General features: G+C 32.1%; 1 protein-coding gene across 16 annotated transcripts in view; it reads right to left on the reverse strand.

Annotated features, from left to right (window-relative positions):
• Positions 1–13,958, reverse strand: part of LOC132719778 (rap guanine nucleotide exchange factor 6-like) — a 92,556-nt gene extending 78,598 nt beyond the window's left edge. For all 16 annotated transcript variants that reach the window (XM_060703648.1, XM_060703645.1, XM_060703658.1 and 13 more), the window contains exons 1-3: positions 13,831–13,958; positions 5,663–6,346; positions 1,578–1,705 (exon numbers count right to left, since the gene is read on the reverse strand). In XM_060703648.1, coding sequence (XP_060559631.1) covers positions 1,578–1,705; positions 5,663–5,791 — 257 coding nt within the window. In that variant the 5' untranslated portion in view covers positions 5,792–6,346; positions 13,831–13,958. The remainder of the gene's footprint in view (positions 1–1,577; positions 1,706–5,662; positions 6,347–13,830) is intronic.
• Positions 13,959–15,095: the final 1,137 nt, after the last annotated feature.

The following is a 15,095-nucleotide window of genomic DNA, read 5'->3' on the forward strand; positions in this document are numbered from 1 at the left end:
AGCAACCACTACATACCAGTTTATTACAGTCTTTGCAAGAGTAGTTCCCCTTTGCAGAATCAATCATTAAACTGACAAACTGACAAATATGTGACAGTGCACTAAGTAATGTATTGAGGGCAATATGTCATATTCATTTGACAGAGGACAAGAAACTCTCTTATAATATATTACACTCTATACTTAATAGCCATAAATGCAGATGTAAATGTTAAATATTAAAGGTAATAAAGTTTTACTCAACAAAATACTGGTTGCTATCAAATTATATTAGCAAAATTTCGTCATACTACAAGTACATGTAAAACAGTACATATATTTTAAAGCTTGACTGACATATGACAGATTCTTAAATTTTAAATGCAGCATATACATTTAAAGTTATACTTCAAGACTGAAGTCCCATCTGTAAATAACTAATTTTTGAAACTTGAACAGCAACAAAAAGCTTTCTTTGAAGTTCAAGGAAAATTGTTTTAATTACAACAGTAATCAAATACAACCAAAGATATCTATATTTTAACGGATGTTTGTATTTGCAAAATATTGAATGTTTGATCAACAATAAAGGTTTATAGGAGTAACAATAATAAAAGATTGTTCTCTGGAGGAAAAGCCAGACATTATACATGTACTGGTAGTAATACTTTTTAACTTTTGTCTTGTATTCTCTTCCAAGATTAATTGATGATTCTGCTATCACAACAAATAACCATAAAATTGCTTGATTCCCCAGTTATACCTTTAATCTCACACTTCATATACATTGTATAGCATTTAATCTACAATATTGTGTTAGTAGTTTTACTGTAGACAATGCAGATAGAACAATTTATCATACTACATATTGGAACATTGTATCAGCTGTCATAATGTAGTCTGAAAACCAGGCGGATACCTGACTTGTCACATATGAATTATCCACATCTAGGAATAATATTCATAAATCCAGGAATGTTTCTCACCTTCATATCTACTATGATGATCATTTTAACATACTCTATACATGTGTTTCCAAAATATGTTAAATAGAATCACAGGAGAAAAAATGATTTTCATAACATTTTTTTTTCTCCAAGTATTTAGCTTCAAACTGATTACTGTTTAAAGTCATAGTTTATCGACTGTAATATAAATCATAAAATCATTTTCTCTAAAATTCCAAACAATAAAGGTTAAATTTCTATACACCCACCATATAATTCAACCACAAAGTCAAAGAAGACAGTTACTTCAATCATTAAGTCAAGAAAGTTGGTAATTGGTCCTACATACATATGTTTTGTCAGATGAGCCGCGCCATGACAAAACCACATAGTGCGTTTGCGACCAGCATGGATCCAGACCAGCCTGCGCATCAGCACAGTCTGATCAGATCCAAGCTGTTCGCTATCAGTTATTACTTGTAATAGGGTTGGTAAGCGAACAGCATGGATCCTGATCAGACTGCGCGGATGCGCAGGGTGGTCTTGATCCATGCTGGTCGCAAACACACTATGTTGGTTTTGTCGTGACGCGGCTCATATGTTTTGTCATCCAGTTATTAATTACTAGTATAATATAAAAGAAGGACAAACCAGTAGAGTATATCATTGGCATCATGGTACTCGTATCTCACAGTTCTACATAATGCTCGTAATGCTGGTTCCCGTAGTGATGATAGAGCCTCCATTCCATGTAAATACGAATATATAACATCCAAATCCTGTAAAAACATCAACACAATAAACGTAAAACATAATGAAATTACATCAAAAATCAATTAAAAGTTTTATTTAGTATTCTAAAAACAAAGCAATCATAACTGAAACAAAATAACAAGAAAAAAACTTTATTCATTGAAACACAATGCAAGTCAATTGAAAAAAATTAACAAGTTCCTTTTGAAAGAAATCCCATCAATTACATATTTTTGACAATTTTAAATAAAAACTAAAAAAGATAAATAAAAGTTTATGTGGGCTGGAGAAAAAAATGGACATTTCTAGCTGGACAAATACATCAATCAATATGTTCTGTCTTTTTATAATATAATAACTAAACAAGTTATCTGTACACTTTTTTTTACCTAAAAACATTTTTTCTTGCATTAAAGTAGTTTATTTAGATGTACATTGTCCTTTTAAGTTGCAAGTTGCATTAGCAGAATAGGAAACAGTAGATGATTTACTGCATTCCTTCAATTTTAACTGGCCAAAATGGTTTGTATACGAATTTTCATTCTATTTTTTAAATGGGATATAACAATGTGATAAACCATGTTTTGCTTATTCATTTGGAATGTAGGTATTCAAAATAAACTTAACTATGCCATTTAAATACCCACTTTAACACTATTGTATAGGTAGTTTTGTGAACCAATTAAACGAATATATCTTTTGTGTTATTGCACATACCAAAGTATATTTAACTGTTACAAAAAGATGGAAGATAAAACACATCTCTACCGTTTATCAGTGTTTGCTATACTTAAAATAATCATTGAACAAGGTGGCCGGGGTTAAGCTCAGACTGATATATTCTTTCTTCTATGTCTGTGGAAAACTTCCTAAATAACACATCCATCATACACCTGTCACACATATTTCTACTGAAAACCAAATCTAACCTTAACCCATTTTACATGGTGTGACATAATAGTGTATCTGTGATTTACAATTTATAATCAAAAATATAAAATTTAGAACTTTTAAAGTTAGCTTTGAAAATTATTCCAGTCTGAAAAACTTTCTGATGGGACTTATACCTAAGGTTGATTTATTATATTAATAATAATTAATTAACAATAATGACTTTACTTAAAGAGAAGCAACACAGGAAAAGACAGTTTTCCCTATGAGCCTCTATCAAAATGTACAAAAAAGATTTTTCAATCAACCAAATTTTGAAAACATTTTTTTCTAAATTTCTGCAGATTTTTGGTCACTTAGCTTCCCTGATGATCCCTGAAACTATTAGCTATGCATTAAGGATCACACAATTGTTGTATTTTCAAATGATTCATACAGGCAGATCCTAACAAAATGATTCAGAAGTGTAACCCTAGCAAAAACTCAATACATTATAATAGCAGACAGTGTCAGATTCCTATCTCATGTAACACAAAATATGACATATTGCTCTGCATTCCTATGATGTATTGCTGCACAGTTGCAACACAAATTCTCAAAATATTCCTAGTGATTTTCGTTTTAAACATTCAACATTTTTGGAATCTAGAGTTCTGTTTACGGGTATAACTGTTTAGTTGTTAAGTACAGAACAACAAAAAACTCACTATAGTTTGTGAACCGGTAGTATATATAAATATAGTGGGGAGGGACAGTAAATCTGTCACAGATACAGGTAAGTTACACAAGAGAGCTGATATTGTGATATATGACTACAATATCAATAAACACACAACAATACTAACATATCTATCTTCACAACTCTACAAGATCATATTTTCCTGTTATTACATTCCGTACATATCTTAGCGAAGTGATACAAATTCTTTAAAATTACAGTATTTCAAAAATAACCTACATTTTTTCTAATGCCCCTTAAGCTTCAAATTATTATTACATACAGTAACAGTACTTATTAAAGCAATACATGTTATCTTAATTTACATATTATGTTTAAAAGATACTTAGCATATTTACATGTATAATCAATCTCTTTAAATATTGTATCATGCATGAGAGATTTACAATTGATGAATTTTAGAAATCTGAAACCATTACAGTTTCATGTCACAGGGGTTACACTTCAAAAAGGATTACTTTCCTTACACAATGAATGCAAAGATGATGATTTTTATTTATGAGAATATGCAAACCAAGCTAGGAGCAAACCAAACTAGGACGTTTAACCCCTGAGATCACAATTATTATATTTAGTTTGTATATTGAGTAAAATATATAGAAATAAGTAATTTAAAATAATAGAGATACCTCAAAATGGCATGACCCTGCAATGTCTTACTTGTGTTATATATTTAAAGCTTCAATGTACAGTTGTGTATACCAACTGCTATGAAAATATTTATGGAACATGAACTTGTAAAGGCTAATGTTAATTTTCAAATTAAACTGATCAGTGTAAACAATTATCATCATCCAATTAACAACCAAATTGATTCTTGCATCAAAATAGAAAATCTAATTTATAGTACTGTATCTTATAATCATTGTATTATAACACTGCCAGAAATTCTCTACAACATCATAACATAATGATTTCATAACATGTGGTATTCATTTAAATCATGGCTTTGATATACAAATCTTAATTCCCAGCAAATTATTTCTTAAAAATACTAAGTATTTAAATGTACCTCCCAGGCATGTTTTCTAATAACAACAAAAATAGACTTCAAATTCCTTTATAGATCTTGAAATGATATAATTATATATTCATTGCTTAACAGTTAGTCAGCAGATGATAATATTCTTACAATTATTACAAACTGCAGATATGAGAAGTTTTGCCAAAAGAAGCCACTGCAGTTCCAAGATCTGGTAGCAGGAAGACTTTAATTTTTGAGGACCATTTCATGACAATCCTCATATAGAGACTCATTTAAATGCCTGATTGTCCAAACATCTTGTATGCATGTTTTTCCCGTAATCACAAGAAAGGTGCAAATTAAAATATGTAGGCTCCCAAGAAAGGTACAGTGATCGGAAGTAGCAGGTGCTTGTAATCAACAGACAACCTACACAATAAACTGCACAGAGATCCACTATGAACAAGGGTGTTTATTCAATCATTGACACTGACACAGAGTCTTGGAATAGCTCAAAAAGATATTAGAATTACTATCATTTTAAAGATTCTGAAACGCATTATTTCAATTAAAACCAAATATACTGTCATATAATGATATAATTATGTTCAGATGATAATTTAGCATTTAACTTTAATATAATGCAAAAATAATACATTTTAGATAAATTTCAGTATTACTCAATTTACTGACAGGATTCAAGTATTATTTTGTGAATTGTACATAATCATTAATGTGAACATGTTATATAATACAGGATATTTTCTACCACAGCCATCAGTTCCATCAATACTATATACAACTAATCAGACAAATGGATACATTTTATCTCATTAAGTATCTTATTCTATTTGTTGTAGAATTTTATTACTTATTTTTTCCAACACCATTTGAATGTTTATAAGCAGTGGTTGTCAAAATATGTTGCCGACAAAAATAAATGAATGAAAACATTTCACAACAATTCTGAGGTTTCCAAAAATAGAATTTTTTATATCTTTAAATGAAAACATTTATCAGGAAAATCTCTGAGTCTTTCATCTAAAGTTATTACTGTACAATGCAAAAAAAAAGAGATTAACTTATCTTGATGATCATAATCGTGTAAAATCTGTCCTAAAATATAGCAGGCAAAATATTAAGGGTTATCTTATTGGCACTTACTACATTCAGCAAAAAATAATATTGACTGCTAGAATGAGATGGCTTCCTGCAAGCATGCAATATAAAGACTTATTTAGTGTATGATAACAAACTTACCACATCTGTTCTAAAAGGAGGTGGTTTGTGCACAACCAATCACAAAACTAGCTACCAACTAGAATATGTACCTGTTCAAGGTAAAATTATAGTTAATTTATTAATTAACAGACATTTAATCATACTTACGACATCTGTTCTAGAATGAGGTGGTTTCTGCAAGCAGGCAATGAAGTGACGATCTGTGTAACTAGCCATCTTGGCAAAACTGTCATGATGTATATTATAACTGTAGCGTTCCAGTGATGTTGGGAACATGGCAATCACTTGAAGCTGTTTCACAAGCAACCACTTTAAACTTACTAGTTATTGTAACTTATATTACTGGCACTTTTACTGTATATTTTACAATTTCTTCCAATATTCTAAGAAATGAAAGCACTATAGAACAATGAATACTATGAAATATTGTCAAATTATCCTGTAATCTTTCATAGAATACTTTAGGTTTCTGTAAATACTTTTTTTGTACAAAATATAAATATGCAAGCACCAAAGTTAAAATATCCAAAATATGTATATGCATAAATGCAGAAATTGTGCTTTTTTGTATTACAATTTGCAGACAAGTAAAATGTGAAAAATGCAACTCTGGTAACAGTTTTCCTAAGTTAAAACACTAATTCATTTTTTTTTAATATAAAATCAGCAAATGGCTGAATGTAATAGTTTGGTATAAAATAATCCACAATTCTATTTGAAAGTCATGTTTTTCACCAGTGGGAATCGTTCATAGACTATCCATAACCAAAACATATCTCCATGTCAAATTGCCCAATATCGCTGGCTGCTAGTCTCTCCATAATGCACACACTGAAATCATACAATACAAACAAGTTAATATTCCTTTCCTACAAACACTCTTCTCTCTATTTAAGGGCTTTTCTTTTTTCAATAAATTGGGCAATGCAGATTAGTTTTTGGAAATATAACTTCTTCAGAAATCAGATTCTGCAGGAGCTGTCAAGTCTGTTTTTAAACTATTTAAGGATAGAGATAATCACTTGATTTTATCCAAATCCAACTATTTATTTTCTAAGTAATATCATACATGTACATGTATTATTACAATATAGTTAACAAATCACAAAGACTATCGTCAATCTATCACACAAATATCTAAATATAAGCAATAAGATAATCATAATCCGCTATCATATACTCTTATAACAAACACATCACCTGTATGCTTTAAGAACATTAAAGATATGCAAACAAGAAGAAAATATTTTGATTATAGCAATTTGCTTGCATTAACTTTGAACTTTATCTTAAACAAAACTCAACATGTTTACTATTTCAAGACATCACACAATACCTGCTGCCACTCAATGCCACATTGTGAAAAAAATCTATTTACATATTCTTTTTTTTACTGCCTATATAGATACTGACTGATGATGTATGTAGTACAATATGGTGCATACAGGAAATTATACTGTTGATATTGGTTGGCAAAACTAGAATATCTTGTCAAATCTTAAGCTTGCACAGCTGAATAATGACCTGAAGTTTCTATCTTTAGAATCTATTGGCATTCAAACCTGCATTCTCAGACTTATACCTAGGTCAAGAAACTAATTATCTGTTTATTTTCATACAGTAATTATCCAATTACCATGTTTTTTTAACCCATTTAGTAAAATAGCAAATGCATGTTCGACCTCCACCTGTATCGTTTACAATTTAGATTTGAACACAGTTAGATACACTGGAACCAAGAAAAACAATTTTATAGACAAAATGATTCCCTTAATTTTCCAAGAAAAATCAAGTTCAGAGAGTTCAAAAGAAAAATCTATATCAAAGGTTTGTCTGGAAGTTTTTTATTCTATGATTTATAAGTTTGTCTACTTTCAGGTTTAGACACCAGTGTTTCTCAACCAAAAGTTGACCATTATACTTGTCAGGTTCTAGTACTAACTGATACTAACATTAAGTTCAATTGAGAAAAGCCAAACTTTCTGGTCTGATCTTCAAATCCAAAATACTTCATATCATTACAAAAGTTATGAACAATGATATTAAGTCAGTGTGAACTGTGAAATATAATTATTTGTGCAAAAACATTTTTTGTTAAAAGATCTATATCTACATAATATAAATCAATTATCTTAATTAAAAAGTAAGAAATAATTATTAAACCAACCCTTAGTCATTACTATATAAAAACTCTTAGACTTAGTCTACATGTACATAATTTCATCTGAGTATATGATTCCGTGAGGCAGCTCAAATAAAAAATCTCTTAAATAACAGCAAAACACAAAGTTCAAATTCAAAGCAGGAGAAATCAATTACTCAAAGTTAGAGAGGTCAAATTTGGTGTAAGTATACATGTACACCAGTCTCATATTAGTGCTCGCCAATTGTTTTAAGCCAATCACCGACGAGGAATTTTCAAATTTTCAGGTTACAAATCTTAATAGAACAGTTTTTATATAAACTGGATGTTTTATATTATAAAACGCAAGTGGGCGGAGCACTAAGTCGGTTAGAGTGCATATTGGATGTTCTTCGTAAATAAGAAAGCTACAGTCGCTTCGCAAGCTCCGCTCCTTTTTAGCTTTCTTATTTACGAAGAACACCCAATATGCACTCTAACCTATACTTAGCAAAGATACTAAAAATAATCAATTAAGTTTACCAACCTTGCTAAATTTCGGAATATTTGATACAGTACTTCACTTGGTAAAATTCTTAACTGTTGAAGATAGATGAAGACAGGGGATTTAAATATGCATTGCTATTCAAAGTTATTGCTTACTAATTCTCAAAAGTAATTTGCATTTTGCAGAAATCAATAGAAGAAATGTTTTGCAGGCAAATGAAACTATTTCTGCAGCAAGCTTACTGGTTTTCTTAACATAGGATGCCTTGTTTATTGCAATCATTGGATTTAACCCCGTTGCTTTGTGTAAATTGATAAAGAATATTAACATAAGCTACTTGTTAACTGGTGGGTTTTTGTATAGTCAAGATTAAACTCTTTAATCAATCACAACTCACAGTATATTCATCTTTCAAAATTCATTCTGTACAAAAAAAGAAAAAAAAAGATCAGAAATGAAAACAAGCTATAAAATTGATGCACAGCAAACATGTGAAGATGATTCAATAAAATTTCCCCTGGTTTGTAGCCATAACTTGTCTGGGCTTTCTCATAATGTAGTTATCTCTGCGAGTAGACAAAATACCATTTGCATAGAAAACCATGTATGGAGTCTAGCTTGCCAACTTCTATTATATCTGAGATCTAGAAGATCCTTCCTTTACTGATAACTTATAATAAATCTCACAAAAAAACTTGAATCAATTACAATTCAATTACATTGTACGGTTTGCATGGATCTAAACATGGCAATATCTAATCTATAATTATGTTGTTTTTTTCTCTCTCTCAAAAACTTTTTCCAAATTCAATACACAAATTCACACAAAAGAAAGCAAAGATCATGGTTCAATATTATTTCTGAGTACATATTACAATTATGTGAATATTATTAAAGGAACTACACTGAGGTCCAAAGGCCTAATACATGTAGCATAAAAAGTTTAATTCTTACATAGATCAACAGGGGATGCATTTAAAACAGAAAGATATGCAAAGGGTAATTAAGAGATATACTTAGAAATAAATTGACAAGCGTATTTTGTGCTATTCTGAGCACGGTTTGAGTGAAAAACGTTGCAAGGCTTTTTAATTTTGGGCTATTTTTTGCAATTAGAATAAATATTTTGGAAAAACTGAGTAAGTGAAAAGTCTGAAGTTTTGCAAACAAGTTATTGGTTTAACATTAATCTCGAAAAAAACTGACCCGTCATGTCAAAAATCCTAAGTGGAGGGCCTTTACGGGAACACCAACAACAAAGTTACATTTTGTTCTAATATCATCCATTACAGTTTGCTCTAACAGAAATAATTAATATCAACTCTACTAGTCTACTGGCAGTCAATGAATTTAAGATTTTGAATTTACTAGTTTGAATTTATTCTACTATATATTTAACTAAATTTTCTTAAAACTTTCACTGGCCCAAATTGATTTTCACTGGCCATGGGCCACCGGTCCAGTGCTAAATTTGATGACTGCTACTGGCCCCTTAAAGCTGCTAAAGGGTTGTTACAATGACCAGATTTAATAAGGGCTAAACAATCATGTTCATCAGGTCAATGTCAGAGATGGCCCAGCATTTAAGGAGCTTGTCTTTTTTCACCCACTGATGTCCTTAAATGAAACCACTGAAATACTGGTAGTTAATCTTAGGAGCAAACTAGAAAATACATATGTAGTGCAAATTATAATAAGTTTCATGCTTTTCTCACAATTCAGCTATAATAAAGATGTTTCAATCAAAATGAATCAATTTTAAAATGTCTACACTCAATAGATACTAGATGGTGATTCACACAAGATAGGTATTTATTAGCAACACTAAAAAAAAAACCAACCCTTAAGTAGCATGATTGAGTGTTTTGCCTAGTAAACAAGAGATACCACTGAGTCAGTGCCTAAGGATTTTCATGTTTACATGTAATTGAATGAACAAAATCACCATGCTTTAATTCAAGTGTATTATTAGAAGGTAAATGTATGAAAATCAGGAAAGTGTTCATAGCATGTCAATTGTCAATTAAGGAAAAAGTTTAACTAGTCAATTAAGGAAAAAGTATAACTACATGAGCATAGATTTGCAAAAGGTATTCTCTGTTCAAGCTAAAATGCTGATGTTTTGCTTATGGACAGTCACACTGTCATAATTAAACTTTGAGAAATGTTGCTCCTGATTGCACTACCAAACTAAATAAAAAGCCATTTCTAAGTCTTACTGTATGCTTAAGCCTTAACCTTTCTAACAACATGGTGTTAATAATGTCTCCCTAGTGTGCAGTGATTATAGGATATGATTTCCTAAGGCCTAAACAAATTGTGTTGTGTAGGTCACCTTAAGGTCACCTTGTAGGGACTGAAAATACTTTTTTGAGATTTGTGAAACATTTGATGGAGATCTTGACCAATGACATCTAGGCCCAAGTTGTCCCTTTACTGTAGAACGTCATGGATAACAGTTTCCATGAATAGATTACATAGCTTACTTACGGTCAGAAGCATTTACTTTCATATGATAAGCTGTCAAATTTTTTTTGTACATTTATAGGATGTATTTCCGCTGAGCATTGGTCAAATCACTCTAGGACTAGTTGTGTCAATCCCAAGGATTTTTCAGGCTTGCCTTATACATTTTTAACCAACAAAAAACATTAAGATAGTTTCTATTAAAATTTGTTCTATTATCATATTATCTCATTTTTAAACTGAAAGATTAATGGCTTTTTAAACAAAAGCGCCACAAAGGTGGGGAAATATACGCAAGAATGTAAATAAATTTTCTGAGTAATCAAAAATAATCTTTCAGTAAAGGTAGAGTTAAAGACCCAATCAAAAAACTTGTCTACAAATGTTTGATCTTAATTATCCTTATGATACCACATGACAAGGTGGAGGCATAGTATTTATCCTAAAATGACAAGATGTGTTTTCCTATACATGTACATTAGTCTACAAAAGACAAGTGATTCCCAGGGCAGGACCAATTTGACCTGAGGCTCATGATAAACTTTTGTAGAAATCTATAAACTGATGCTACATGCCAAAAATCTAAGCTCTGAGCTATGTAAATTCACAAAATAACACTTTAAAGATTAAAACAACTACGGTCTACCTGAAGTAAATGACCTCATGGGTGGGGCCAATAATGACCAAAGGGGCATGATTAATACCTGTTTTTTACAGGCCAAGATGCAATGCTATATGTCAAATTTCTAAACTCAAGGTACTGTACATCTGTAGTTTGACGACAATAATATCAGTACTTAAATGTGTTTTCCTATACAAAACAATATTAACTATGTGACCCCCGGGGTGAGCAGGGATAGAAAATTCCACTTGTCCGCTCTTATTTATGAGTCAAGATCGATGCTGGATGAGTACAAAATGTTAGGAAATTTGCAAAATTTTGTAATGGGAAGCTAGAATTCTCAATATCTGTAATCAGTTTGTTTACTTTTGAAGATGGAAAACCCACTTTACACATTATCAATTGGATACGGGTGTAAATGGAACATGCCTGACAATGCTCTATAAAGTGCGTTATTTATACATTTATAACCTAAAACACAAGCTTTGTTTTCCGGATTTGGTATGTTAAATTTCTGTAAACAAACCAATTATAAAATTTTTTAGCGGTTGATTGCATCGGCGAGGTTCTATTGCATCAGGGAGATTTATTTTGAAAATTGTGCCCAAAATACAGGAGTAGCATACCATGCAGGGGCGGCGAAAGCCGAAATCAATTGTCCGTATTGCCCAGGTTGTCCCACAGCCTGTACGCCACGGACAAGTGGAAATTTTCTAAAATTTACTATATAAGTATCATACGGACAAGTAAGGAAATGCTTCAAGTAAAAACGGACAAGTTAATCAAAATCAGATTTTGCCAGCCCTGCCATGCAGGACAAGTAGAAATTTTAAGCTTAGGTAGTATCTGCAGCACAAACAACTCTAAAAATTTGTTTGATCCCTGGTGTAGTACTAGAAGTAGTACCAAAAATAATTCTTTATGTACAAAATATCACTGAATCCATTGTTAGAAAAAATACATGCAGATGTCCCAGGGGGTCTGCTATTAAAAATGTTTTTCATTCTACTGGGACACATTGATTTTTGTAGGGGACTCATTGTTTTTAACATGTGCGTCCTCCAAGTGAATCCCCCAAAGCTAAAGTCTTTTATGTACAGAATGTACTGGAAAATTGTGTTTAGCTTTGTTTCCAAATTTGAGAATTACACCGGCTGATGTCAACCATGACACTTAAGAGTTAAACAAGATCTGGTATGACGTAAATCATAGAACCGCTTAAAAGTTAGTGTGCTAAATTGTTATTTGTATGCATGTACTATATTTGGAACATCTTTATTGACACATGACATGCTTTCAATACTCAAATGCAAGATTTAATTTACTTTCTTTTTATTTTAGGTACTGAAATAAAATAATAGAATATGTAACCAAATCACCTTTTATCATTTTTGAAAATAAAAATAAAAGAAAGGACATGATATTGACTTTTTTTACCATCCACACATATATAAATGTTTGTAAAGGTTAACCCGAAAATGTCAGTATCAAGCATTTTGACAAGCTAGGTACACTTAACAATTTACCTCATATATACACGAAACAACGCACTTTCGACCCCCCCCCCCCTTTTTAGGCCTGAAATAGTGAAAAAATGTCCTATTTGGGCCCCAAACACATGTTTTGGTTTGAGAAATGTTGCTAAAAAAAGTGAGCACTTTTTCGGCGCTGCCCCCAATCTAAAAGATACAACAGGGGGTTTCCAGAAGGGGGATGTGCCCCCTTCTGTTTGTTTTGGGGGTTTGAAGGGGGACGGAGTCCCCCTCATCGCTAAGAAAATTTTGGACTTGTGAGAGGCTAAAAATGACCCCAGGTCGATCATAACTTCATAAGGTAACGTGTAACCAACGCTGAAAAGCCTTTGACTCTATCTCAATCCCTTGAGAAGTTGCTGCACTTTGAAATAAATTTTGATGGAAAAAATCGAGGCAAAATAGTGATTTTTGGCAATTTTGAGATGTCCCCTCGTTGCCATGGTAACAGGAAATTTAAGACTGAGCATGTCGTTACAAAGGCAATGGTCCAGTCAACATTTGTGCCAAGTTTGATTAGTATTGAAGCATTTTTCATAGTTTCATAGCAGTTTGAACTTGTAACAGGAGGCTTTTCAGTGAAAACGGCCATTTTTCACAATATGCTCATGGGGGAAAGGGTTAAGATTAAGCTTGAGATTCTTAGACCTGTGGCTACCAGGTAGCCACAGGTCTAAGAATCTCAAGCTTAATCTTAAGCGTACCCAGTAATGAAATAATTTAATCTTTGATTGGTTTATCAGTTTACTTAAAATTTCTTATTCTTCTATATATATCTTCCTTACTTTCATACTATGATATCAAAGTCAACACACAACATGCATATTCATGGTTAATTAATGTTAAAAATCTAAATTCCGAGCTATGTCTACTGGTCTAAGAATCAAAACAAATTCAACAAGTGTGAAATATTTTTCACTAGTTCGGATGACATTAAACAAATAAGCAATTCTGACAACTAAACATCGCTTGAAGTCGATAAATCAGTTCATCTTCAAAGGCAATCAAACATCACAAAGGCTTAATCACAATTGACAAAGGAAATAAACACTTAAAACTACTCACAAACACTCAATTACTGTCCGATAACTTCCATGTTTATTTCCAAAACGAGGCTATCACTTGTCGCATTTCATTGGTCCATTTTTCACGATTACCGGTGCGCGCCCTGGATGACTAACAGTGAAACGAATAGAAGTAAGTAAAACGGAAATACCTCAGAAAATTACGAAACATTGTTTAAACCGAAACGCCGAAGATATGCATCCATTTCTTAGAAACAATTTCAGATTCCCAATAGAAATCAATGAAGCTTGGCAATACCGGTATGTTCCAACAATACTGTGCTGTACAGTAAATTTATGAATATGTTTTAGCACTATAAAATATAACCTAGCTTCAAGAATCATTTGCATACCTACCTACATACCAAAATTTCTTTCCGGTTGTGTTAAAAATTATGTTTTTAAAGGTAATATGACAAGTTACAAGTAAAGAGTGATGGTCAAACCTTTAATGATCCTAAAATGTAGGCAGACATACTAATATAAACAAACAATTTGAGTCTGTCTTCTTCCGCCCCAACCATTAAGTCTAAACCAGTCATGTAAACAATTGCTTACTCCACAAAATCATCCAAAAATGCCAAATGTCAACCAAATGTCAACCAATGTCGACCAACTGTCCCCAAGGTTATTGAAAGAACTTCATACTGAAATTGCCCCAGTTCTCACACACATCTTCCAAATTTCCCTAAAATCTGGTACTGTCCCTCATGACTGGAAGCATGACTAGTCATTGTCCCTGTTTATAAGAAAGGCCAAAAATGTAAGCCTAGTAACTACAGGCCTATATCACTAATCTGCATTGCCTCTAAGCTAATGGAGCATATAATTGTCTCCAATATCATGTCTTTCTACGACAAGAATGATATTCTCAGCAATTTCCAACATGGTTTCAGGTCAAAACATGCTGTGAATCCCAGTTATCAGTTTCACCCAGGAAGTTTATGACAATCTAGAGCAAGGCCAACAGGCCGATGTCATTGTCATGAACTTCAGCAAAGCATTTGATAAAGACGACCATCACAAACTTCTCCTTAAACTACACAGACTATGTGTTAGCTCAGAGGTCATCTCATGAACTAAGTCATTTTTATATGGTCGCACCCAACAGGTCGTTGTTGATGGTCAAAACTCTGACAACCTACCTGTTCTCTCTGGTGTCCCCAAGGCTCGGTCCCTTGATCTTCAATAAATTTAGTATTAAACTACACTCATTCAATATCCTCTTTATATTTAACAATCAAATCAACCCAAGACGCCGAAACC

Source organism: Ruditapes philippinarum, unplaced genomic scaffold, assembly GCF_026571515.1.
Source record: "Ruditapes philippinarum isolate M1 unplaced genomic scaffold, ASM2657151v2 ctg135_1_1_1_1, whole genome shotgun sequence".
Taxonomy (NCBI): domain Eukaryota; kingdom Metazoa; phylum Mollusca; class Bivalvia; order Venerida; family Veneridae; genus Ruditapes; species Ruditapes philippinarum.